The sequence below is a fragment of the Phytophthora sojae genome (genome assembly GCF_000149755.1).
Source record: "Phytophthora sojae unplaced genomic scaffold PHYSOscaffold_3, whole genome shotgun sequence".
Lineage (NCBI taxonomy): Eukaryota > Oomycota > Peronosporomycetes > Peronosporales > Peronosporaceae > Phytophthora > Phytophthora sojae.
In genome coordinates this window covers 7,854,962-7,880,044 of record NW_009258117.1, presented here as the reverse complement: position 1 = coordinate 7,880,044, position 25,083 = coordinate 7,854,962, and the positions used below count along the sequence as shown (strand labels likewise).

The window sequence follows — 25,083 nt, the reverse complement described above, 5'->3', positions numbered from 1 at the left end:
GTACGCATGATTGACAAAAACCTCGTGAAGGCATGGTTGCCTCTAATCGGAAGGTGGATTTCTGCATGAACTACGCTGAAGCGAAACAAGCTCGACGCGCGAAGAACAAGCAGGATACTTCTACATCTGCCCCAACGGACGATCCGGGCGCTACCTTGTGCGTTGACCTGAAGACGGACATGACCCCGGATCGGCTCGGTCACAAACACATTTTGACCATTGTAGACCACGCTACGAACTACAATCGCGTCTACTTGCTCCGTAAAAAGAGGGACGCGGAAGGGCATTTGGAGGCCTTTGTTAGCGAGTTTGAGCGATAATACGACACCAAGGTGAAGATGATTCGCTCAGACGGTGGTGGTGAATTTGGCAGCACCAGACTCGGCCGCTTCCTCCGCAACCGGGGTATTCTCCACCAAGAAACGGAGGCGGGCATGTCATCATCAAACGGAAAAGCAGAGCGTTTTCACCGGACTGTCATGGATTCCGCCCGAGCGATGCTCTGGGCCTCGGCATTGCCACAGCGATATTGGGGCGATGCTGTTCTGTATGCGAGCTACATTCGCAACTATCTGCCGACTCGAGCGAACGCCGACCATGCGTCTCCCATTGAGGCCCTCTCCGGAAAACGACCCAGTGTCTCGCAGATCCTCAAATTCGGCTCGAAGTGTACGAGCCACATCGCTCATGCAACGAAGCGATCAGCGAAAAAGCGCGCTGAAAGAGGAGTTGTTATTGGTATCGACTTCAAGAAGAAAACGTACCGTGTTCTCATCCCGCGAACCAAACGTGTTATTTCTACAACACACATCCGGAACATTGACCGTCTGGACTCGCGAGCCGTGGGGCGATACATGGACGCTGTCGACGCAGACAATAGCGGCGAGGAGGAGGAAGCTGGCGATCAACAGCACGAAACCAACACACCACATGACGCTAATGGTGAGGAAGCACGGGCTGGTAGCCCTGCAGAGCAGCATCAACTTACGTCGCGTGCCATCCAGCGCATCTTTGGCCTGAATCGAGGTACACGAGCACTACCACGCGATGACTTTCGGCTGCCCCAATCTTTTCTCGAAGAGTTCGCCACTCCGGCATCTGTCCTGCTCACTATCGTACTCAAGGAGGGTACTGCCTTTGCGGTACTACTAGAGCGTGACGGGATCAAGGAGCCAGTAACTGTAGAGGAGGCAATGAACAGCCCGTATTGGCAGGAGTGGTGGCAGGCAATCGAAGAAGAGCTTCGAGCAATATCGAAGAACGCTACCTGGGAAATTGTTGGACATTCCTACTGATGGAAATCTGATAAGTGCAAAATGGGTGTTCAAGCTCAAGTTTGACAACAAAGGCGAATTGGAACGGTTCAAAGCGGGGCTGGTAGCGCGCGGCTTCACTCAAGATCGCGAGCCTGCGGTTCATTGTGGCCCTCGCATCTCAGTATCATGCCGTCATTCGACAAGGAGATGTTCCTAACGCATACCTGCGAGCAGACCTCGATCGACCCATCTACATGCGCGCCCCTGTCGGACTCCAATTACCCAAGGGCAAATGCCTACTGCTGCGAAAGAGTCTCTACGGCCTTAAACAGAGCGGCAAGTTGTGGAACGACACTATACACCGCTACTTACTGGAACTTGGCTTCAAGAGGAGCCAGCTTGACCCGTGCTTGTATTTTCGTTGGCATGAAGGCAAGCTAACTGTGCTGGGCCTCTACGTCGATGATGTGGTGGTCGTCAGCCAGCGTGAGGGCGATTCCGACTGGACGATCCAGAAGCTCGCCGATCAATTTCAGATCAAGGACATGGGTCCAGCCAAGAAGTGCTTGGGAATTAACATTGAGCAGAGCGACTGCGGCATCTACCTCCACCAGACAGCCAATATTGACGGTTTGCTGGCGAAGTGCGGCATGGAGAATAGCCGCCCCGTGACTACGCCGATGGAGTCAACTCGGGACCTGAACGGAGAGGACAGCGAGCCACTAGCATCATGCGGGAGACCATTGGGTCACTACTATGGATTAGCAACTGCACTCGACCAGACATCACGATGCCTGTGAACTTCCTGGCGCGTTTCGTCTCAACGCCTACGTCGCCTCATTGGACTGCAGTCAAACGTATCCCGCGCTGCTTGCGCGGCTCGCGCGAGTTGAGGTTGCACTTTCCCCGGCCGCAGGCACCCCGACACACTATTGAGGCAGCCATCTTCAGCGATGCAGATTGGGCCGGGCACAAGGACGCAAAGTCGACTTCAGGAGGACTGCTCACCATCAACGCCATGCCCATTTCGTGGTACAGCAAGAAACAATATACGGTCGCCCTCTCTACAGCCGAGGCTGAGTACATCGCTGGGGCGACGGCAGTGCAGGACTGCTTGTGGGTGAAGCAGCTCCTGAATGAACTTGAGCTGCACGGCAAAGATGATAATATCGACTTGTACATCGACAACCAGAGCGCGATCAAAAACATGGAGAACGACGTGACGACTGCACGCATGAAGCACATCAACATAACATTTCACTTCATACGCGACGCCATTCGCAAGAAGGAGGTCAGCGTGACCTATTGCCCTACGGCTGAGATGAAGGCCGACATTTTCACGAAGCCCCTCGTCGCAAACCTACACGAGCGCAACCTGGCCATGATAAGCTTATCAACCCGCACAACGAAAAGCTGTAGACTCGGGTCATCTTAGTCGAGGAGGACTGTTGGAGATCGCAAGAGCTGGCGCCACCTGCGATGAGTGCAGTGGCGACGATAACGGCCTGCAACGACCACAACGACCCCTCCAGCTACACAACACGAAACTACCGATGCATATTAGCCTAGCACAGACATCCTAGCATCATCCAACCTAACTCATTCTGCAATACACCAGGTGCGAGGCACCACTACAAGGAGCAACCCGTGCAGGATCAACGAGTGCTCCCTTCACAGAATATGATGGGCATGATGACTTCGACGTAGTTGATTAAGATGACAAACTCCGTGATGTACAGCACCTTGCGAACATTCATTGCATACTGGAACTCCAAATTTGTGACGGTTGCATTTTTCTCCGGTGACGGGAAAACCTTGCGCATACCGAAGCTTCCACCTGACATTGGCCCCAGGAGAACACTTGGCGATTTTTCAAGTTTCCTTAGCGCTTCCTTGCTGGGCTTCAGCACCGCATTGAACGGCATCACCTCAGTGGTGGTTGGGTCTTCAGTTCTAGGAGGTTGTATGTTACTTTGTGCCGTGCGCCTCGAGGCGTGGCGCTCAGGAATGTCTTCAGTGTACTCTAGAATGGTGCTTCTGCGTAGTTCTTGCACCTGCGTGAGCGAAGAACTCGCAAGTATTTGTCGAATGTGCTCGGCGTTCACTCGGTTCTTCACGACCTGCATGCGCTTGATGACTTTCCCTACGTCATGCATCGACGCCACCATTTGAGCGCCATCAACCGCGATAAGGCCCAGGGTTGTCCATAGTGACGGCGTGTTCTGCATGCAATAGGACATGAAGAGCGAGTTGAAGACCTCAACGTTCATGAGGACAACCTCCGGGATCTCGTCGTTCAAGTGGACCACCGTACGTGACATGATGTTGCGCAGCAGCATCTTAATTATCGGAAGAAGCATCGCGGAGGGGGTTTTCATGTTTGAAGGCAGTATCGTGAAGATGTAGAAGTACGTGGGGTAGATGACCACGAGAGTTTCTTGGCACACCCAAACCTTGAGTGAATTAATCACGTGTGGCCATAATTCTGGATCGGTTCGAGCTCTTCTGAGGAAGGAAGCCAAAGGCATTAGCAGGAACGCGACCCACGCGGGCGATACCGTGATAATTCCAAAGGGTAACGGGAAGCCAATGCATCGAGACAGTCCATACAGCACACCAGTAGTTTCGGCAGCGATAATAATGCTTGTCAAGAGAATTCGTCGGTTCGACAGCGGCGAGCTTGGCACGCTATGCCTGAACTGGAGATTCACGACGACGCTGGCGACCAAGAAGGAGAGGAAGATCCGGACGACGAACAGATAATTGGCGTGGAGGCCGTCGCTGGGTGACCGCAACGGCATCAAGTCGACAAGAATGGTGATAATAACACACGGCCAGGGCATGATCGCCGCCACGAAGAGCGCTCGGACAATACCAGTCTGTTGGTTGTAGGCGATGTACTCCCGGACGCGCTTGACGGAGTATAAGCCATGAAGCTCCACCTGCACTGCCTCCCAGAAATCCGTGAGTCGGGCAAAGCATGAACCAAATCCCATTCAGAACGATTGATTCCACGGGCTGCAGCGGCAAAGAGTAGACAAAGGAGAAAGCGTGCACGTCGATGTATATGTATGAAGGACGCCACTATTTTTGGTATCAAGAAGTCGTACTTCGTAAATAGTTGTAGTTTATAAGCAGGCGTACACCTCCCTGCAAGGTTAAATTCCATTAGTGTCATGAAACGGGTTTCGCGGTGGGTTCCCTCACGTTGGAGGGTTTCGAAGCCAGGCAAACTTAAACGAGTAGTCCGATCCTAGTGTCTGACACAAATGATCAGAAAATAATCATTAACACGACGAGAGCAATGAGCACGCACCATAGTGCTACAGGGTAGCTTGTACGTTGTAGAAAACCCAAAAGACGAGTTTGTCTGCACTTGGACGCCTTGCTTCTCAAGCACGAAGGCCAATTGGCGGAGTCCGGAGATTCGCAGTCGGTGCCACAGAACGTAAAACAGGACAAGCCGCGACACGATCTGTAGGAAGCAGTACAGCATGACGTTCCCTAACGTTTGGCGTAGCTTTTCGTCGTCCATGGTGCTCAGTTGTGAGTAGAAAACTCAATTAGGATGTTGGTACATCAAGATCAAGTTCGCCGCTAAAATGTGAAACAATGAATAACGCAATGTTGAGAAGACCAGAAATCACCAACAAATAGCGTATTGCAGCACATGAATGATGGCCTTACAGAAAATGATGGGGACGATCACCTCGACGTAGTTGAGCAAGATGACGAACTCCGTGATGTACACCACTTTTCGGACGTTGACAGTGTAGTCGAGATCGAGCTTCGTCACAGTAGGCGCGTCTTTGGTTTTTGGTTTCGGCATCGAAAATACTTTACCCAGACTGAAACTTCCCAAGAGTTTGGACCGAGAGCCAGATGAGCTTTTAGGTTCTTTTTGCTCCTGCTTCACCATGGTTAGACTTGCATCTAAAGGCAGCACGTTGGTTGGAGACAGAATCTTTGTTCTCGGAGACGCAACAGCAACTAGAGCAGTTTTAGCCGGACTCTGGCGGTCCAAAATATCTTGAGCGTATCCCAGGATCGTCTTCCTGCGCAGCTCCTGAATTTGATCGATCGTTGGGTTATCGACGATCCGTCGAGCTCTCTCCAGAGGCGGAGCCAGCCTTAAAAAATGGGGGGGGGGCATAGATTGTTTTAAAAGTAAAATCCACAACCTACATTTCGATTCTTCTTTTTGTCATCCCTTTAAACTTTTCGAGGACCGAGTCTTTGTCGATGGTTTTTGTAAGATCACGCTCGATAGCCAAAACCATCAGGTTTGACATCCAAAGATCTCCCATTGTTGTTCTGAGCCGCGTCTTAATTCATTTCATGGCTGAAAAAGACCTCTCCGTAGTAGCAGTTGTTACAGGCAGCACGCACACCAAGTTAATAATTCGGTGCAAGGTCGGGAACAGCTCGTTGTTATCGGTCCCGACGAGTTGGTTGCATAGTTGTTGCGTTGTCTTCAATTTTTGGAAACTTTTGTCGATCTTTGCCAAATTGCGAAACCGAGTGGCCTCTTCTCGAAGGTCGTCCAGCTCATCGGTGATATCATCGGGATAAATGTTTTAGCCAGCTCAACAATTTTAGTAGCGCTGAAATTATCACGTGGACTGAGCGATCCGCACAATTCCATGAGACTAAGGACTTCTTCACTAAATCGTGAATCCATTTCAGATATCAGGTCACGAAGGATACAGTTATATACTTCGTCACGATAGTGAGCTTCTTGTGTAGGCTGGACACCATCCCTGGAGGAGTCCGCTCCTGGAATTCCAGCCCTGCCACACACCCGACTTCTCATTCCGCGTCGTTTCCACACGTCCTTTTTGTCAGGAATGAGAGGGGTGTCGTCAACTTGTATTGATTTGCAAAAGTTGACCGATGAGTTCCAAATCGATTCAAAACTTGGCTAGTTCCCAGTCATAGAACTATCATCGAGCATTTCTTTTAGTTCTTTGGATACCTGCTTCGTCATATTCACAGCTGACACGATATCGACGTCATCTTTCTGACAGCGGATTTGTTTTTCCCAAAACTGCGGTGAGAATCTCCATATGAAATACGAAGTCGAAAGTCCACATCTTCTCTAAAATTCCTGACGCCTCAGCGCGTTTGTGGGGGTTCACACCATCGATCACTACACGCTCTAACAAACTTTTAATTGGGTCCCAAAGCATCTTGACTTTTCTTAACGCGCGAATGTGGCAATTCCACCTTGTTTCGCTAAGACCCTCGGTAGAAGTTGGTTGATTTAACCCCTTGTTCACTATCGTCGGAGGATCCTACAACACCAAATCCGGATATGTCGGAGGGGTGGACATGAAGATGGCCACAGCTATGCTAGGTGTACTAAATTATCCTTATGCAGAAACTCGACGCCCGCGGCAATAATACGTCCAACTCTCTATTATGTACTCGTACTTCATGTACTGTACTTGTAAGTATATGTACTTAGCGTCTCGCAGCACATGACACGGCTTCCACCTACTCTTTATTTTACTGCTAGCCGTGATGGCAACGCAGCTCGTGGTGCCTGGGATAGAGATGGTCGGCTGCGCCCCAATGTGTGGGCGTTGTTGAACTACGACGAGTTGCTGCTAACCGTGTTGGCCAAGCCGCTCGTGTAGGCTAGGAAGGAAATGCTCGTGGAGACGCCAATGTGCTGACGCTGTTGTACGACGACGACTTCCTGCTGGCCGGGTTGGCGACGCAACTCGATTTGCCTGCGATTGCGTGTGGTGCCCTGGTGCACAAATGCATCGACACCGACGTGATGGCGCCACATTGCGGCTTGATACTTCTGTGCAAGCTGCGGCTTTCCACGTGTTGGCCAGGGAGCCCAATACGGAGATGGCGTGGCCCATTCTACTCGGTTTCCTTAAGTCGGTGAATGGCGTCCATACGCTTCTATTACGGCTGACGGTGACGGCTAGACTGCCCGAGTGGCGCGCGCCGATGCGGGTGGCGTTTAGCTGCTTGGCTAACATAGTGTAATAGTAGTAGTAGTAATAGTAGTATCTAATCGATGTAGGATAATAATGATATGTGACGGCTTTTAGCATGCGTTTTATATGTTCACTAAGCCTGATCATTATCAATGTTTCTCTATACAAATTCCACGTCACCGATATTAGTACCTACGATACTATTTCAAGTATTAGTTGCACTTCGTGCTACATATCGCAAAATTGTTATAACGCGATGCATGGAGCCCATGCATCGCCTCTCTACCGGGCCGTGAATTCCCATTCGCCGGCATACTGCGATCTGCAGTCTTCCTCGACGCGACTCACGTCGCTGCTGATCCTACCTACAGGTCTACGACTGCTAGGCCCTACCACTCGTGCTAGCCGATATGGAGACTCGTATGTGCCCCAATCTGCTGACGCTTCTGTACTACGACGAGTTGCTGCTGGCCGCGTTGGTCACACGGCTCGTGTTGCCTGCGATGGAGTTGGTCGGCTGCGCCCCAATGTACTATCGCTAGTGTACTACGGCGCGTGGCTGCTGGAGGTGTTGGCCACAAAGCTCGTGTTGCCTGCGATGGAGATGACCGACAGTGCGCTGATGCCACGACGCCGTTTTGCTACGATGATTTACGACGACCGGTTCAATCCCCATTTTTTACGGTAAGCGCACCACTACCTTCAAATACCCGTAAAAGCAGATTGAGACGAAGGACATAGCCTGCGTCAACCACTGTTCCGTATTTCCGATTCCCTTTCAAATCGCTTCCAAAACCCCACCGCGCTTACTGAGGGGTTCGACTGTAGTGTGTTGGCCACACCGCTCTACTACGATTTGTTGGCGCTAGCAGGCCTGGGTGCTCGGACTGCTTTTGATTGTGTGGAAGTGGGGCAGTCTGGCGCTCGTTGCGTACATCACTGTAGTTTTGCTGCTCATCTGCGACCTGTTGCTACTGGCCGTAATGGTTCGACGGCTTGCACAGATCATGTTGGTGATGGAATTGCTGGTATCAAGCGCTGAGTAGTAACATTACCATTTGCAATTAGTTATCGTTTACGATGCGACGGAACAATGGATACTTTATCTCCTCGCGGATATGGTGACGAAATCGACGCATTTCGTGTTCCAGCTGTTGGGCGTGCTCCGGCTTCAGATTCGATAGTGGCTCCCACGTGCCCTCCCAATCAACAAGCACGCGAAGTTCGTTGGAGTTGGTGAAGTCAATACCGAGAATTCCTCTGATACGGTAGTAAGGTTCGTCGCCGTCTGGAAGCGCTTGCCGTACTCGCAGTATAGGTAGGTAGCTCTTGGCCAGCTCAAGCGGTAATGAGGTAAGTGGCTCAAAGGTAGGTTCCCATTGGACATGCGCCTGTAGTTCACCTGCTGGTGAGTAGCGGACGCCTGTAATGTACTTGTACAGATACATTCGCTGCTGACCACGTTCATCATCCCTCTGCCCGACGTTGTTCTGTCTTGACCGTCTCTGTCCTTCATGACCACCTCGTGCATTGGGCTCCCGCTCACGCAGCGGAGGAACACGGCGTCGCTGGCTTTCAGGTACAGTCAAGTCAATAACTTCTCCCGTAACCACGGCCACTTGTCGCGGCTGGGGTCGGTCCCATGTTGCTGTGAGGTTGATCGCCGCTCATGCTGTAGTCGAATAAATGAGTGCTCTTCTTGCGGCCGAATGAACGAATGATCCTGCTCCGGGTGAATAAACAACAGCTCATCGTCCATCCCCTGCGCAATAGTGGACGGATCCTGCGTCGATGGAATCAGCCGCCGCTGCTCGTTAAATTGATGATTCTGCTGGCCGTTGCGATCTTGGCCCCCGCTGTGGTCCGACGGAGGCAGGCGTGGTCCACCCTGTTGCTCGTGAGACGGCGGGTCCCGTTGTCTCTCCTCGATCGTCACCAGCTGCTGTGGGCCGTGACGGTTCACCAGCTTGCGCTGATCAAGTTGAGTCTGGCGCGGTCGATGCCCTCGCTCTTCAGGCTGGCGACTCGGACGGCGCTTCTCGCCGACATCCGATCGGTATGGCAGGCACGATTCGGCTAGAACTTCGCCTGGGTCGAGCTCCTGCTGTCTTGGTTCACGCTGTGCCCCTCAGTCGGAGAGAATAGCCGCCGCTGCTCGACGCTGAATTGATGCTGCTGCTGGCCGTTGCGATCTTGGCCCCCGCTGAGATCTGATTGAGGCAGATAGCCGTGACGGTCTAAGCCTTCGCGCGGACCAGATTGGGACCAGCTTACCCCACCATGTTGATCCCTCTGTCGCCTGGCGCCCTCCTGATAAGTGTTTCGATCTGGTAGTTCGCGTTCTTCGCGCAGTCCCTCGCTTTGCCCCATATACTGGTGCTTTTGTAGATATTTGCGTCGCTGATGGTCGTCTATGTCCTTTGGTTGATCCTGCAGCATGCTATGCCCGTTCATGGACTGACGTGGCCCAACTTGCTGCAGCGTATTCATACGCCCTCGGTGGTCGTCACGCACCTCGTGACCGTGTTGACCCGGCAGCGCAAGTGTTTCATACAGCTAACGTTCCCACTGACCGTCGCTCACCTCGCGTTGGTAGCAGGGTGCGATCCAGCAGCTCTCGTTGTTCGTACTGCTTGCTTTGACGCTTTTGGTTGTGCTCCAGTTTGTACGGCGGATGAGCGCGCCGGCGGCCACCATTCCTGTGCTGCCGCAATAGCTTACGTCGGACTGTATTCCGGCTCCCCATGACACCGACCGTTCAGGCGAAGAAGACATTTGTCGGACCCCGTTCTGGCGAAGAAGGCGAAGAAGAACTCTGTCTGACCAGTCACTGGCAGTCACCGGACTGAGCGACGCCTCGGACAACACCCAGCAAAGGACCGTTCATCAGCGCCTCACAATCGGCGGAGGCAGCACCCTGTGCAGCGCCAGATCCATCTCAGGCACATCAGCTGTCTAACCAACACGGACAGCGGCAACTGCCCGTAGCACAACAGCGTCAGGCCCTTGGCACACCGACGAGCATCTCCATCATTGCATACACGAGCGGCTCGGCCACCATGAGCTGCAGCACCAGGCCGTAGTAAGACTGCGTCACTACATCGTCGCACCGATGAGCGCCGGACTGCGGGACGCCTTCTCCAGTTGGGCAATGCGAGTTGGGAGGCTTTGGCGCGACGGTACTTGCAGCTTTGATTTGTGGTACGTAGCGTTAGGATACTGGCACAGGTACCTCGGGCAGACTGGTCGAGGCCACCAGGGCAACATCACGATGAACGGACTCGGTCAACTCGATCAAGAGGCGCGATATCTTTGTGATAGACCAGCGCCCCTTCAGCATCCCGACTCTTCTTCAACCCTCGTGTGGCGTTTGCTAGATCGCCACCAACGGACGGTGTTCGTCGCGACTCAGCGTCGTGGAGAGTGTACTCACCACCGGCGAACACCGGACGACGCTAGGACCTCCTTGACTCTCGAGTGGCGCCTCAGTAACGCCACCGACGCACGGTGCTCGTCGCGACCCTGCATCATCGTGGAGAGTGTACTCACCACCGGCGAGCACCGGCCGTCGCTCAGACTCCTGTCTCCCTCCCCATCTCTCGGCTACGCGGCTAGCGCACGGTGCTCGGCGCGACCGTGCACCGCTAGGACCTGCTACCATGATGAACAAATTGCACCGTCGGGGTAGCCAAGTGTTGTTAGCACGTAGCACCGAGAACCTAAATAGTCGCGTGGTGTCCTGATGCTCGGAGCAGCCATCGCGTGATGTCATTGTTTGGTGCGCGGCCAGCAGTATTCTGTGTTACATAATGGGTTATGTACTTTACACAATTCCGTTTACGTTAAGTACGTTGTCAGATGCTCTCTTGAATTGAATTCACTTGAAAACTTAATCCACAAAAGCAAAATACGTATACTATTGGTTCAAGTACGGTTATCCATAATATTATTCTCTGTAAAGTTAATTAAATATCTGCTATAGAGCCTGTTGAGAGAGCGATTAGGATCCCCTCCCCTCATTTCAGAACCAGAAAAACAGCGACAACGAACAAGAAGAGCGATGGAAGCGCTAAGGGCAGAGAACAACCTGCTACGAAACCAAGTAAGGGCTGCCCAGGCCGAGATCGCGCGTCAGAATCATATCATCGCCGCGATGACACTCACGCACCACGTTCAGTTTGTGACGCTGATAAACACTCACCATGCTGAGCGTATGCAGCTTCTGGGGGGTGTTCAACAACGCCTGAACGGGATCATGGCTCTTCATGGGGACATTATGGCCCGCCTCGAGAGTATGGAGAATCGGCTAACTTGCGCTCCAAACGAAGACAAGGTGCATGGCCTTGCGGTGACAATTAACCCTCCTCTGAGCGTTCGTGGGAGGCACGGGATCCGGATCGTAGCGGGGCAAGCTGACTACGTCACACGCAAGACGAGAGATTTGGACCCGGGAAACTTTCTTCTTCGCTTCACAGAGACTGGGAACCCGATCGACTTGCGAAACAACTTTCGCACCGTGGCAACCGAAAGATTGAAGGAAAGGATCGAGATGGTTGACGGAGCGGTCAGTATGCGCTAGCAGACAATTAATTTCGTTTATGTAGAAACTAATGCTGGCTTGTAACTATTGCCTATGCAGGACAGGAAGCGCAAAGCGAGGGCATCATATTCAGATGTTGCTGAACCCAATGGCACGACGAACAGGACATTTTTCCAATCGAAGAGATTACGGAAATACTACAACACCTACTAGAAGATACCAACGTTGGTATGCGGATTGTGGAGGAGTACAATAGAATGCATCAGGATGTATACAACTTCATTATCGCGCAGCAAGAGCATCAACGCCGAGAAAACCGGCGTATAGGAGGCTTACCTTAGATGTAGTCGAACCCTAACACACGAAACCCACCCAACACGACTTTTCATGCGTAGCTACTTATGTTTGTTCAATACAATGTAGTGAGTGATACATTTCCAAGGTGATGAAAAAAGTGTATTGACATGTATCGCCTACTTCAACATTCAAGTTGACTTCTTCGTGCTCACCAGCTCTGTTGACTCAATGGGTTATCGTTGGGAACACGCTGCGTATTGGCTCTTGCACCTGGGCAACTCGGATTTGACTAAGTTTGAGCTCGCGTACGTCTTGCTTGGGAAGGCAACCTAAACTGAAGGCGTTTTGAATATTCCAGTGGAATCTCGTTCCCGTTTTCCCAGTCTTCGTGCCATATAGAGAAGCAGGACTTCTTGATACCGCCACTTTGGCGCCGATAGTGCTGACACAAGTACACACTTCATACAACACAAACAAGGTCAGGCAGGTTACAGTGGAGTATAGGTCTGGATGATACTTACTCGCCTGACTTGCCCATGGAGCACGCTCGACAGAACCACTTGGTGTTTTTCCCCGTTTGTCAGTAGATCCCGCAATACAGGAGCAAACCTTGCAAGCACGATGTTTGCGTTTGCGACGTGGATCACCAATCTCTTTGGTAAAATATTGTGTCTCTTCAGGAAGATGTTCGTGCGCTGTTGAGGGTCGTGTGGGAATAGTGGGTGTATAAAGTGTATCCTGCGTGAAATACAAGAACAATCAATAAGAAGACGATACCGCACGATACGTACCCGTGTGTTCCGTGTGAAGTCATCGGGCTGAACATTCAGTAACTGTGCATGAAGTTCTGCCAAAAACTGGAAATGCGACATGGCACGCTTGCCGTTGGCTGCTTGCACTTGACGATGCACAATGTATGCATTAGTGAGCGCTAAGTCGATGAGACCTAGAAACAGGCTACATCATAATAAAATTAGTTCATATTCCACATATTCAATTATAAATGAATACGTTATCCTTTGTAGTACTTCTTGAAGGGAAAACACAACTCGAGCGAAAACCTCTGAAGACGAAGCTGATCATGGACATCCACCCCACCCATGTTAGCGTGGTAATCCTTGACTAATTTTGGGCAAGGTACATCTTCTGGCTGGCCGTAGCCAGTTGTGCGAACTACAAAAAAAAGTTGGAAGGGTATACATCCGCTACAACATCATCAAACGTACCAGTTGTTTGCTCGTGTGTACTGGCACCAGTCACCAGCAGATGTACTGGTTTAGAATCCATCCAAACACAGGCTACCATTTCAGGTACCTTCTTGTTTCGCGCGATCCTGTATGCGCCGCGTCTGATGGTTTCTGGTCGCTTTTTTTTACCGTCCTTCAGCGCCTCAGGAAACCCGATTCGCCGCGTTTGAATTGTTCCAACCGTAAAAATTTTCCGTGAAAGTAGCTCCAACGATAGCGCCACCGAAGTGTAGAATCGATCAGTAACCATCATATGCCATTCTTCGCGATCCGCCGGAATGACATGCGCCATGTTCCGTAGTACTGCAGAGGGTCCCGACTTGTCATCGATTGTCTGGGGTCCGCCAAGGTGTTTTTTTTTTCTCGCAGTACACTTCCGCCCTATAAAGAAAATAATTCACAGACATGAGAGGAAACTGCTGCACCCGCAAAATTAAAGTTGGGGTCTTACCTTAGACAGTAAGATGTCTTGGGACAACAGGTCAGAAATAACTTCGTTCCCCACTTGTGGGGTTTGTCCTTCATAAAAACGCGGGTACCGTTGAACTTGGAGTGCGATGGCAACATGCCTTCGTCGAATGAAAGTACACCACCCGGGACATATCCACTTTTAAACGTCCTTTGCAGTACATCTAGGATGGGGCGAATTTTCCAAGCCCTGTCCAAACCAGCTCAGGGGTCCTTGTTGTCGCTAAAGTGAAGATGCTGACTAATTTGATCAAACCTTTTACAAGCAAGACAAGTACAATCGTTCTGTTAGTCGTACATTATAGTAATATTCCAAGACAGATCATACCGGTTTCGAACCATCCACTTGCCAAATGTTCCGCTAGGAATCGCCCCGATGCTACTTGTACTCCAATGCGCAGATAAACGATGCCTAATCGGTGCCAGTGCTCGAGCAATGAGGAGCCCTAAAAACACGTGGAGTTCGCAAGGCTGAATGGGAGGCATTTTCCTCAAGCGCTGTCGGATTTCGCGAAGCGATTCCACTGGTGAATTTCGCATGACACCTTTCCGCCTGAGCTTTTTGTGGAGATCTCGAATGCGTCGAGCGCGGGTAATGACCGCTTGCTTCGCATACTTGTTCGACTCGTCAGCAATGTTTTGCCAGAGGCTCTGTGGCAGAAAATACCAAAACAGTTTGAGGGGTGAATTCGCAATATCCACCAGCTCCTGCGTCGGACCGAATTTTCCGCTGTAGATGTTACCGAATTCGGTTTGGCTCTCCACCGACGGGTCAACTATAAACCATATTGTGAGTAAATCCGCAATTGTAAAGGACGTAGTTGGCAACAATGTAGCCTACCTTCTTCCCATCCATCCGTTTCCCATTCCTTGATTTCATCGCGATTCTTAGCCAACTTGAGCAGCTCGTCGTCGTCATTAATGTCGATGCCGTATTCATCAAGATACCAATCGTGTTCGTTCTCTTCCATCGGCTCGCGATTCATCTCGTTAGTTAAACAAGATTCGTCTTCATCGTCCGCCGACTCATTTCCATCGATCTCATCATCGGAACGAATGTAATCATATGAACCGACGATGTTCTCGAAGCATGTGCCGACGTCAGGGTTTGAGATAGCGAGACGTTGTTGTAGTTCAGCCGACACTGCAGCGCTTGCCTCAGCTTGCTGCAAATTGGTCGTAACGTTCTGCAGCCTCCTCGTCTTCGTCAGAGAACTCCGAGCTTGCGCTTAAGGCACTATCGCTGAAACGATCTGCAGAGGTATACACACCCGGCGTTCTCTCTTCTTCTGGCATCTCAATAGCACGGCGTTTCTGTTGTGGGGTAGTCGGTAACGAACTTGAGCTGCGTTTACGAGACGTTTCAACCGTAGTAGTTGGTGGACTAGCTGATTGCCCATTGCCTTGTCGTGCAGCAGTAGTCGGTGAACTAGCCGATTGTAGATATCCTTCTCGTGCTGCAAACATATAGAGTGACGGGTCCGGGGTAGGCTTCTTTTTCTTCGTTGACTTCGCCGTAGACTGTGTTGCTGGGCGCGCCGTTATTACGATCTCCACTTCGAGTCCAACATCTTCTCTATTTACACCACGCAATTACTGAGCTGTCTTGCGACCGGTCTTCGGCGGAGGCGGTGGGCCCTGCTTCGTCCGTGCTGTCTTCTGTCTCCCACGAGCACCGCGCGACGAGCCTACGTCCTGCATCTAGTAGTGCAAACTTGTTGTGGCCTCCAGTAGTTATATGAGCATTTGGAATGGGTGGATTCAGGGCGATGTACCGATCTGCAAATCAAATGACTAAATACTTGTATACAGTATATATGTATTGTAGTAGCTGTATAAACGACAACAATAGTGTGGTTTTCGCCTGCTAAATCAAGCTTGTTATTGGGGCCTCACACCAACGCCAGTCTGACCGAAGTTCATGCAGGACGCCGTCGCGATGGGTGTAAGCTCTTCTAATCGAGGTGGCTTGCTCGGGGTACATGTGCGCTTGCAGTAAGGTTGACGTCGCTAATCTCAAATGCAGTGGTTTGGTTGTTTGGTGCGTTGTATAAGAGCAGTGCCCGATACATGAGCTCCAGCGGCATCCCGTCTACTATAGCGACGGCTTTGTCGGCTTTGGGCGTCGCCTTCTCCTGACAGCACCTGAAGCTGGTTGAGTCCATGTAGGCGATGATGGCGATGGAGTGTGTGCATGATATGGCATAGCACATGTCCAAGTGCGGTGTACTGGCCGTCCGGTGGTGACCAGAGCCTGCAGAAACTGACTGCACACGGGCAGATCATCGCTGCCCGAAGAACTTTAGCGCGAGCTGCACTCTGCGCCATAGGAGTGGCAGGCCACTCTGTGTCGACCAGCGGCAGGGACCTTCGCGGACGTGGCCAACATGCTGTCCACCACCGGCATGTCAATGTCCCAGCTGCCGTTGAAAATAAATTTGAACGAGGTCATAGTGGCCTCATCCTGGTGGCGATCAACGAGCAGGGCACACCGTTGGCTAAGTCGGCTGGCTGCGCTGGTCGTTCCTCACGCGCAACATGGACACCATGGGAGGGCAGGGCCAGGCCGCTTTAGCTGCACTCGGAGCATTGTGTTCTGCACTTGCCGAACTTGCACCCCGCGCGTTTTTTTGGAGCATTGCGTCCTATTGTTCGCTATTGTGTGTCACTTTGTAGGGGTCTACGTCGGCGTGCATGAAGTAGCTGCTGCCGGACGACACTCACGGTAGAAGCTAATGGCATGAATTAGAATGAGGTGCTTCGCGTAACCTAGTACGCATTCATTGTAGCCGTAATAGTGGTTCTAGTTGCTGGAGAACCCTCACAAATGCACTTATTACAAAATGAAACATCACCTACAAACAAGTTTATAAATGGTCTTGCAATCGTTTACAGCTTTACTAGTACGGTACTCGAAGTGGCTAACCGACCGAGGCCAGCATTTCTTGCGGTGCATCGCGCTGAGAATGGTATTAACTCCGCCCTTCCTGGGTGTTGCCACTGACCATGGTGGCCGCGCAGCTCATGCCTCCAATGTTGGCGATGTACAGACCAATCATGCGCTCATCGGTGCGCTACAGTATTGCTTCTGTTGTTCTACTACTACTTGTTGCCACTGGCCACGATGGCCGCGCAGCTCATGCCTCCAATGTTGGCGATGTACAGACCAATCATGCGCTCATCGGTGCGCTACAGTATTGCTTCTGTTGTTCTACTACTACTTGTTGCCACTGGCCACGATGGCCGCGCAGCTCATGCCTTCAATGTTGGCGATGTACAGACCAATCATGCGCTCATCGGTGCGCTACATTATTGCTTCTGTTGTTCTACTACTACTTGTTGCCGCTGGCCATGATCACCGGGGAGCTTAAGTCGCCTCAGTTGGGTTGGGTTGGCGCGATTGGGGCGTCAGTGTGGGGTGAACGTTACATGTTGCGATGCTAGGTCCTGGTGAGCTCAAGAGCACGTGGAACACAAAAGGTTAGACACCACCATGTTCTCAGGTTCTATCCACCTTTTCTCGGTATTTTGATTATGGTCAGAAGCGTGGGGACCACAGGCTGTGGTAAAAATATGTACCACTGACGTCATGAAATGACGTCATCACAAATTGCGGATGCCATCTACATCTATACAAACTGTCAAGTCTTGTAGGGGTTTCACCCCTCCTGGAAATATGTGGTATACTAAAGAATGTATGGTAGTCACAAAAATGGGTCCCTACCCATTTTTGATCATGAAATATACCCAAGTTTTTAGCTATACTTTGTTTAAAATAACCCGTATAGCATGGTGGGGGTGAAACCCCTACAGATATTCTAAATTTGTATAGATTCAAGTCCGATGTCATTATATGGCTGCTATTACATCATCCTATGACGTCACTACCGGCTATAAAACCGCAACTTTCCAGCCATGTCCATAATTCATTTTACCAAGCTGTACAAGCTGGTACCAAGTTGCTGTGTGTATGGCATACGGAAAGCTGTTAAAGGGCGGTTAGAGAAGTGTCGATTCAGATATTCTTGTTTAATTTTAAATATCATGCTAATTTATTTCGGCTGTTCGAGTCGTAGGTGTTATAGTGTCTGTTTGGTACTGAAGCTGGTCACTTTCTGCGATGATGCAGAGCCGCGACGAGCACCGTGCGCTAGCCGCGTAGCCGAGCGATGGGGAGGGAGACAGGAGTCTGAGCGACGGCAGGTGCTCGCCGGTGGTGAGTACACTCTCCACGATGATGCAGGGTCGCGCCGAGCACCGTGCGCTTGCCGCGTAGCCGAGAGATGGGGAGGGAGACAGGAGTCTGAGCGACGGCCGGTGCTCGCCGGTGGTGAGTACACTCTCCACGATGATGCAGGGTCGCGACGAGAACCGTGCGTCGGTGGCGTTACTGAGGCGCCACTCGAGAGTCAAGGAGGTCCTAGCGTCGTCCGGTGTTCGCCGGTGGCGAGTACACTCTCCACGACGCTGAGTCGCGACGAACACCGTCCGTTGGTGGCGATCTAGCAAACGCCACACGAGGGTTGAAGAAGAGTCGGGATGCTGAAGGGGCGCTGGTCTATCACAAAGATATCGCGCCTCTTGATCGAGTTGACCGAGTCCGTTCATCGTGATGTTGCCCTGGTGGCCTCGACCAGTCTGCCCGAGGTACCTGTGCCAGTATCCTAACGCTACGTACCACAAATCAAAGCTGCAAGTACCGTCGCGCCAAAGCCTCCCAACTCGCATTGCCCAACTGGAGAAGGCGTCCCGCAGTCCGGCGCTCATCGGTGCGACGATGTAGTGACGCAGTCTTACTACGGCCTGGTGCTGCAGCTCATGGTGGCCGAGCCGCTCGTGTAGGCCAAGATGGAGATGTGCCAAGGTCCTGAGGCTGTTGTACTACGACGTGCTGCCGCTGCCCGTGTTGACCGTGGAGCCGAGATCGTGCTGTCCACGATGGAGATCGCGTGGCGCCGTCTGGCGGGGCTGGCCGATCGGTGCGTCGATGTAGTGACGCAGTTTTACTACGGCCTGGTGCTGCAGCTCATGGTGGCCGAGCCGCTCGTGTATGCAAAGATGGAGATGCTCGTCGGTGTGCCAAGGTCCCGGCGCTGTTGTGCTACGACGTGCTGCCGCTGCCCGTGTTGGCCGTGGAGCTCGTGTTGTCCACGATGGAGATCGCGTGGCGCCGTCTGGCGGGGCGGTGGACCGGTAGTGACGCAGCTATACTACGACCAGGTACCGAGATGGAGATGGAATTATATCAATCCTGATCATGGCTGTGCTACTCTTTACAAATTTGTCATTATTTCTAAGTACATTATTATTATTCGACAGTGATTGTAGTACCTGGTTACTACTACCGTTACTACCATTAGTACTGTTAGTACTATGTTTCCGTGCTCCAAGCCATTGACAAGGCAACACGCTTGGCGCCACCCGCATCGGCGCGCTCCACTCGGGCAGTTTGGCCGTCACCGTCAGCTGTAATAGAAGCGTGGGTATGCCATGCACCGCTTTGAGGAACCCCGGTAGACTGGGCCACGCCACCTCCGTATTAGGCTCCCTGGTCAACTCGTGGTGCCGCAAGATCGGTGTCGATGCATTTGCGCACCAACCATCGCTAAAGGGCGCCGCGCTATCGCAGGCAACACAAGCCGTGTCGGCAACGCGGCCAGCAGCCAGTGGCTGCGGTGTTGATGCATTTGTGCACCATTGGTTCAGCACCAACCATCGCTAAAGGGCGAAAGCCAGTGGCTGCCAGCCACTTGTCGTAGTACAATAGCATCAGGACATCACCGCACTGGCGACCATCTTCATCGCAGGCAACACGAGCTGCGTGGCTATCATGTCTGCAAGCAGCATCTCATAACAGCATGAATACATTGGCACCGAAGCATGTTTGACGGTGCGACGCTATCTCCATTTTTGGTGTGAGTTATCTGGCCATCATGAGCAGCAGTAATAGAACTGTAGGCAGGATCAGCAGCGCAAACATCGCCTCGTCAAACCTTGGCAAACCGCGCGATGCTGCCGGTATGGATATTGAACAACTCGAGCTCCTGACCATCACGGCCGCCAACGTGCAGAGAGTAGATTGCACGAGCTGCGTAGCCATCTGGCCACAAAGGACGATGCTAGTTCTATTTATGTGCTGACGTTGCTGCGATTTACCGTCAGCTCCTCTGACATGTCTTACGAAAACGAGCATCAAAACGGAATTGCATGTAGGAGGTCGTACCGCGTACTGCGCCAAAAACAATGATGTGCATACATAAACGCTCCAATATTTTCGTATTTAATAAAGTTCATACAAAAACTATATATAATGTTGTCGGAGGCTCTTACAAGCGACGTCTACTGGACTGTACGCACTGACTCCCGGTGAACAAAGGGTTAAACCTCTACCAGATTCTAGATGTCCTTGATCAAGCATTTTTTCCAATTCCACAGCGGCTTCGTCAAGAAGTTGATCTTTCCTTTTACACGAAGCACTTACAGTAGTGTGAATCCCTTGCACGGTGTCGAAGCATTGCACCACCGAGACCGTGTTCATAGTCACTGCAACTAGGACGAGATTAAGTCGATGCGCGAAACAGTGAACATAGTTGGCGTAAGGACACTGGGAGCGTAGACGTCACTGAAGACCAGTAAAATCACCCGACATGTTGGACGCACCATCATATCCCTGGCCTCTACAGTTCGCCAAAAGCAATCCCCACTTCTCTAACTGCGTTATCAAACCATCGTACAGTGCCTCCGCATTCGTATCGCAAAAATGGACAGTTCCAAAAAATCTTTCTCTACTAGTCCCCGTTGCAGCGCACACAAAACGAATTACGATAGTCATGTGCTCTTTCTTCGCGATGCAGCTTGCTTCATCCACCAGAACAGAAAAATATCCATCTGCAATCTCGACCTCCATAAAATGCTTTCGAACAACATCAGCCGCACATTTGATCAGTTCACGTTGAATTTGTGGCGACGTGTACACAGCGTTTTCCCCAGCTAAGGACATTGCGCGAGAAAACGATGGCGCGTGCTGTGCCATGAACTGAACAATCTCAAGAAAATCGCCTTTATTTTGTGACGTATCCTGTGCATAGTAAAAAAACGTTAGTCCAGTGTTGTCATTTCTTACATAAAAATTAAATCGCTCGTATACCTTTTCGTTGCTGCCCCGAAATGCAATTTCCTGTTTTGCTAGGAGAAGGCAGATCTCCAGAATATAATGTATGTGCCGTCTAAATAAAAAAATCTAAAAAAATCGAAACGCCGTCGCCAAAAAAATGGGGGGGGGGCATACGCCCCCCCATTTTGGCCCTGGCTCCGCCCCTGGCTCCGCCCCTGGCTCTCTCCGTGGTGACTCGGTCCTTTACGACCTGCATACGCTTGCTAACTTTGTCGACGTCGTGCATCGACGCGATCATTTGGGTCCCGTCAATAACAATTAGACCCAATGTCGTCCAAATCGAGGGCGAATTCTGCATGCAGTACGACATGAAGAGCGAGTTGAAGACCTCGACGTTCATCAAAACTATCTCGGGGATTTCATCGCTCAGGTGAACCACAGTACGGGACATGACGTTGCGCATGAGTATCTTCATGGTCGGAAGGAGCATCGCGAACGGAGTCTTGGCATTGGCGGGGAGCGTGGTGAAGACGTAAAAGTAGGTCGGGTAGATCAGCACCAGATTCTCTTGGGAGACCCAAGACTTGAGGGTGTTAACTATCTGGGTCCACTCTGGAGACTGGGAGTATGCCCTTTTGAGGAATGGGACAAGTGGAATCAACATGAAGGTCACCCAAACGGGTGACACCAGTTGAATTCCGAACGGCAATGGGAACCCGATGAGCAGTGATACTCCGTAGTAGACACACGTCGTCGGTGTTGCTGTGAAGGTGGCACTGGCCAATATGTGGGCGTTTGAGAATGAAACACTTGGGACACAGTGGCGGAATTGGAGGCTGATGACGATAGTGGAAATCCAGAACGCGAGGAATGTGCGAACGAAGAATAAAATGTTGCCTTCTGGCCCTTCAGCTGGCGAGTTCAACGGGATCATGTCGATGAGAATCGTGACGATAACACACGGCTAAGGTACGAGAAATAGCACCATGAGAGCTCGAAACATGCTGGTCTGTTGGGTATACGCGATGTAGTCGCGAACGCGCTCGACCGAGTAAAACCCATGGAGCTCAACTTGGACAGCCCCCCAAAAATCCGTGACCCTTCCGATCCAAGCCGCGAGCCCCATCCTGACGAACTCGCGTTGCACGATGGACGCGGTGTCTGACTAGTGTAACAGAGAAAAACCTTGCTTGTGCTGGCCGCGATGGCGTGTTATATTTAGCCTCCACCAGAAATATAGCTGATTGTATATTGCCGTTTGCAGATATTTTGGCCAACGCATGCTTATTATCTCGTTAATAATCTCGACTTTAATCCAGACAGCTCTTAATTAAAACCTAGGTCTGATTTATATATCTCGCCAGTACGGTTTAACATCCAAGCTTGAGGCTCTGTTCTCCCGACCAAAACGCTTTTCTGCGGCTTGGAAACGCAGAAATGCCATTCTAGACAGGCCAAACCGAGTTTCTGAGCCTAAAAGCGGCCTCCACCAAAGCACAAAGCTAAAACAGCCCTCGCCTATCTCGTGTCCACTCATATTCAGCTTGGCATGCGTGGACATTCCTTGATATGAAGAGACAGGCGTGGTTTATTTTAGAGGTCTATTTTAGAGGACAAAGTATTTGCAAGCGGCAATAAGAGTGAGATGCACTACTTCTTATCCCAACTGCAGCTTGTACTACTAGTTATTTATACGATCGTCCGGTCTGGTAACTTGCAAATACAGAAATGATGTCAAACCTATAGATGCTGGTTGACTGTAGCACAAAGACGAATCCTACCTCGAATGTGCTGCAGCGTGGAATGATAACACTAGATTCGAAACTGTTGGCCTCCTTCCTCTCGAGTTATCGCGATCTCGGGAGTTCTCTGAAATTTATTTCAGAGTCTACCGGTGATATCACTTTCCGCGCTAATTACATAAATCAAAGTTTAGCGACGCCCTCTTTGCTTGAATTAAAAATCTGCTGTACGGGTCACCCATTTCTCAAACCTCATATTGTGCTTTGCAATGATTTTGGCAATATGAGGCGAGATTTGCTGTATTTATAGCGACCACCTGCTAGATTTACGATAAATCGAGGTGCATAAATGGGTGGAGGCCTAGAATTACGCTAAAAGCGCGACAATTGCAGTTTTGAAAGTGCAATTGTGGCTGTGCAGCTGCATTTCTGTCGGCTTTTATCCACAAGCACCTACACACACGGCAATTATCCATAGGAGGGTGGATGTGCTGGGGATCATGGACTGTGGTGTACTGGGCCAATGTATGGCTGCTGACAGGCCCTCCCAAGTCGATATATATATATATGAGGAGGTGGATTTATGCATAATTTTAGCAGGTCGTGTATCTTCTTTCACACATATTTAGGAGCAGGCTTTGCCATATTTAGCGTCTAAAATGGTCGGCAAAATAACTACAAAGCACAATAAATAAAGTTTTGTTAAAAAAACACAGCCTTCGTAATTTAAAGGGTCTGATTGTCCGAAGATCTTATCGATAAGTATACAAAGTAAACAGTAGGGCTGTTTCGTGCACCAGTTTCGGTAGGGTTATGCCTGTAATTTCAAGAGCTTTAATCGTACTTAGTAGAGAAAAGCAGTTGATGTCTCAATGGGCTATCCCCGTAATAAAGGTCTGATGAATATGCACGAAACAGCCCTACTAAACAGTTGTGCAATATGAAAAACCTCTAGTATCTTATACCTCTGGTCTTTATGAATCACCCACGTGAATGGTGACCCCGTCGGCGACGCGTCCATCCTGCGACTGCAAGTAATTGAATCGGTAATTTATTAGGTGGGTTTTTTCTTGGGATAAATGCAAATTTCCATTTATCCCATGGATAATCGACACAAGCCGAATTTTCATCTCTGAATTACTCGACCGAGCAGCGAGTAATGACGAGGCGCCCACCGCCGCGGTGGATACTGGCACATGCGCAGAAGTGATCTACTGGCACCGCGTTGTGAGCATCGAGCGGACATGAAGCCCCGGAAGGCCCCCCGAACCGCGTGGAGTCCAGGCAATACGCGGACGTGTCCGCGGCCAACACGACAGCCGCTCATCACAACGCTGAGCCCGGTGGTGCTGGCTTGCTGGGGGTGGCGACATCCGCGTCGTGCCATTTGAGACGCGCTACGCACCGACGGCGGGCGACTTTTTCATGGTCGTGGACAGCGACGCCATCTTTGCCAAGAAGCTGGACATGTGGAACATCATGGCCGAAGCAATCGATGTGATCGACCCCCGCATCTACGGACAGGGCGCTGCCCGAAGTAAAAAGTATATTGATGAAAGGGGCGAGTGTGTGCCTCTGAGCGCTTACTCGATCATTGTTGCATGCATCTGCTAGCATAGCGCCGTTTTTGCTATTGTATCTCACCCACTCTTGAACGCAATGGACTTCAGACTGAAATGCTGGAGGCGATCTTACTCTTCGCACACTTATGTAAATCCGTGCACAGCCTATGCAAAATTGTGCAGGACAGAGGATGATCCCAACCCCTCGTTGACGACAAGTTTGTATAGCCCCATACAAAAACTAAGTATATAATTCCTTAACGTGTCTGCTACAACATTAAGCTTTTTTCTAATCGTGCCTGAGGGATGGGGGGTTAAACTATAATTTAACTGTCAATGACGTGACGAGCACCAAGAGGTTTGTCAGAAGATGGCGAACACCTAAAGTGCAAGTAGCCTAGAGCAAGATGCACCAAGAAAGCGTGAACGTCGCAAAGAAAGTAGTAGGCACTTGAAGATAAAAGTTTGGACTTCACAGCCGAAATTTCAGAGCTTCTTCGTGCACAGCACGACTTTGTTTGGCACATATCTCTGTATTATACTGGGAACACCGCTCCCAACGGATAAATTGGACGCGTAAGCGTAACTTGGCGCAACCTTCGCGGCACAGTTCGAATAGTGAATGTTGACCCAGCAAGGTTGAATTGAATAGATCTGATTGACTCCTGACAGTTTGCCTATTGATCTCAAGGCGGAATAATGTCTAAGGATGCTGGCTGCGCCGTCCCTGGCGAAGGCAGGCGAGTGCTGAATACTATCGAAGGGCTTTCAACTGCGAGCAGTATTGATTCCGGCGAAGTAGTGGCGTCGGAAACGCGAGCGTGGTAACGCTAAGCAATCAGCTGCTGAAGAGCTGCTTAACACAAGGAAGCAGAAGCGGTCCCTTTACATGCGGGATTA

General features: G+C 50.9%; 8 protein-coding genes across 8 annotated transcripts; 2 read left to right on the top strand and 6 right to left on the bottom strand.

Moving 5' to 3' along the window:
* Nucleotides 1-3,412: 3,412 nt before the first annotated feature.
* On the bottom strand, nt 3,413-4,252 carry PHYSODRAFT_492319 (hypothetical protein; the record flags this gene model as incomplete). Its single annotated transcript, XM_009526247.1, has 1 exon — nt 3,413-4,252. A coding segment is annotated over one exon (840 nt), but the record flags the coding sequence as incomplete, so codon positions are not given.
* A 4,025-nt stretch (nt 4,253-8,277) lies between these two features.
* On the bottom strand, nt 8,278-9,652 carry PHYSODRAFT_299419 (hypothetical protein; the record flags this gene model as incomplete). The annotated part of the gene is made up of 3 exons (XM_009526246.1): nt 8,278-8,785; nt 8,824-9,332; nt 9,488-9,652. 3 exons carry the CDS (start codon nt 9,650-9,652, stop codon nt 8,278-8,280), a joined length of 1,182 nt encoding a protein of 393 aa, XP_009524541.1.
* A 2,687-nt stretch (nt 9,653-12,339) lies between these two features.
* On the bottom strand, nt 12,340-13,006 carry PHYSODRAFT_492978 (hypothetical protein; the record flags this gene model as incomplete). Its single annotated transcript, XM_009526245.1, has 3 exons — nt 12,340-12,508; nt 12,568-12,788; nt 12,842-13,006. Coding segments are annotated over 3 exons (555 nt in total), but the record flags the coding sequence as incomplete, so codon positions are not given.
* A 217-nt stretch (nt 13,007-13,223) lies between these two features.
* Nucleotides 13,224-13,658, bottom strand: PHYSODRAFT_490771 (hypothetical protein; the record flags this gene model as incomplete). Its single annotated transcript, XM_009526244.1, has 1 exon — nt 13,224-13,658. A coding segment is annotated over one exon (435 nt), but the record flags the coding sequence as incomplete, so codon positions are not given.
* Nucleotides 13,659-13,784: 126 nt separating this feature from the next.
* PHYSODRAFT_497293 (hypothetical protein) lies at nt 13,785-13,997 on the top strand (the record flags this gene model as incomplete). The annotated part of the gene is made up of 1 exon (XM_009526243.1): nt 13,785-13,997. A coding segment is annotated over one exon (213 nt), but the record flags the coding sequence as incomplete, so codon positions are not given.
* A 56-nt stretch (nt 13,998-14,053) lies between these two features.
* On the bottom strand, nt 14,054-15,466 carry PHYSODRAFT_299417 (hypothetical protein; the record flags this gene model as incomplete). The annotated part of the gene is made up of 4 exons (XM_009526242.1): nt 14,054-14,541; nt 14,607-14,987; nt 15,037-15,341; nt 15,363-15,466. The coding sequence occupies 4 exons, from the start codon at nt 15,464-15,466 to the stop codon at nt 14,054-14,056; spliced, it is 1,278 nt and encodes a 425-aa protein (XP_009524537.1).
* Nucleotides 15,467-18,613: 3,147 nt separating this feature from the next.
* PHYSODRAFT_299415 (hypothetical protein) lies at nt 18,614-19,487 on the top strand (the record flags this gene model as incomplete). Its single annotated transcript, XM_009526241.1, has 2 exons — nt 18,614-18,839; nt 19,168-19,487. 2 exons carry the CDS (start codon nt 18,614-18,616, stop codon nt 19,485-19,487), a joined length of 546 nt encoding a protein of 181 aa, XP_009524536.1.
* A 1,504-nt stretch (nt 19,488-20,991) lies between these two features.
* On the bottom strand, nt 20,992-21,843 carry PHYSODRAFT_493378 (hypothetical protein; the record flags this gene model as incomplete). Its single annotated transcript, XM_009526240.1, has 1 exon — nt 20,992-21,843. A coding segment is annotated over one exon (852 nt), but the record flags the coding sequence as incomplete, so codon positions are not given.
* Nucleotides 21,844-25,083: the final 3,240 nt, after the last annotated feature.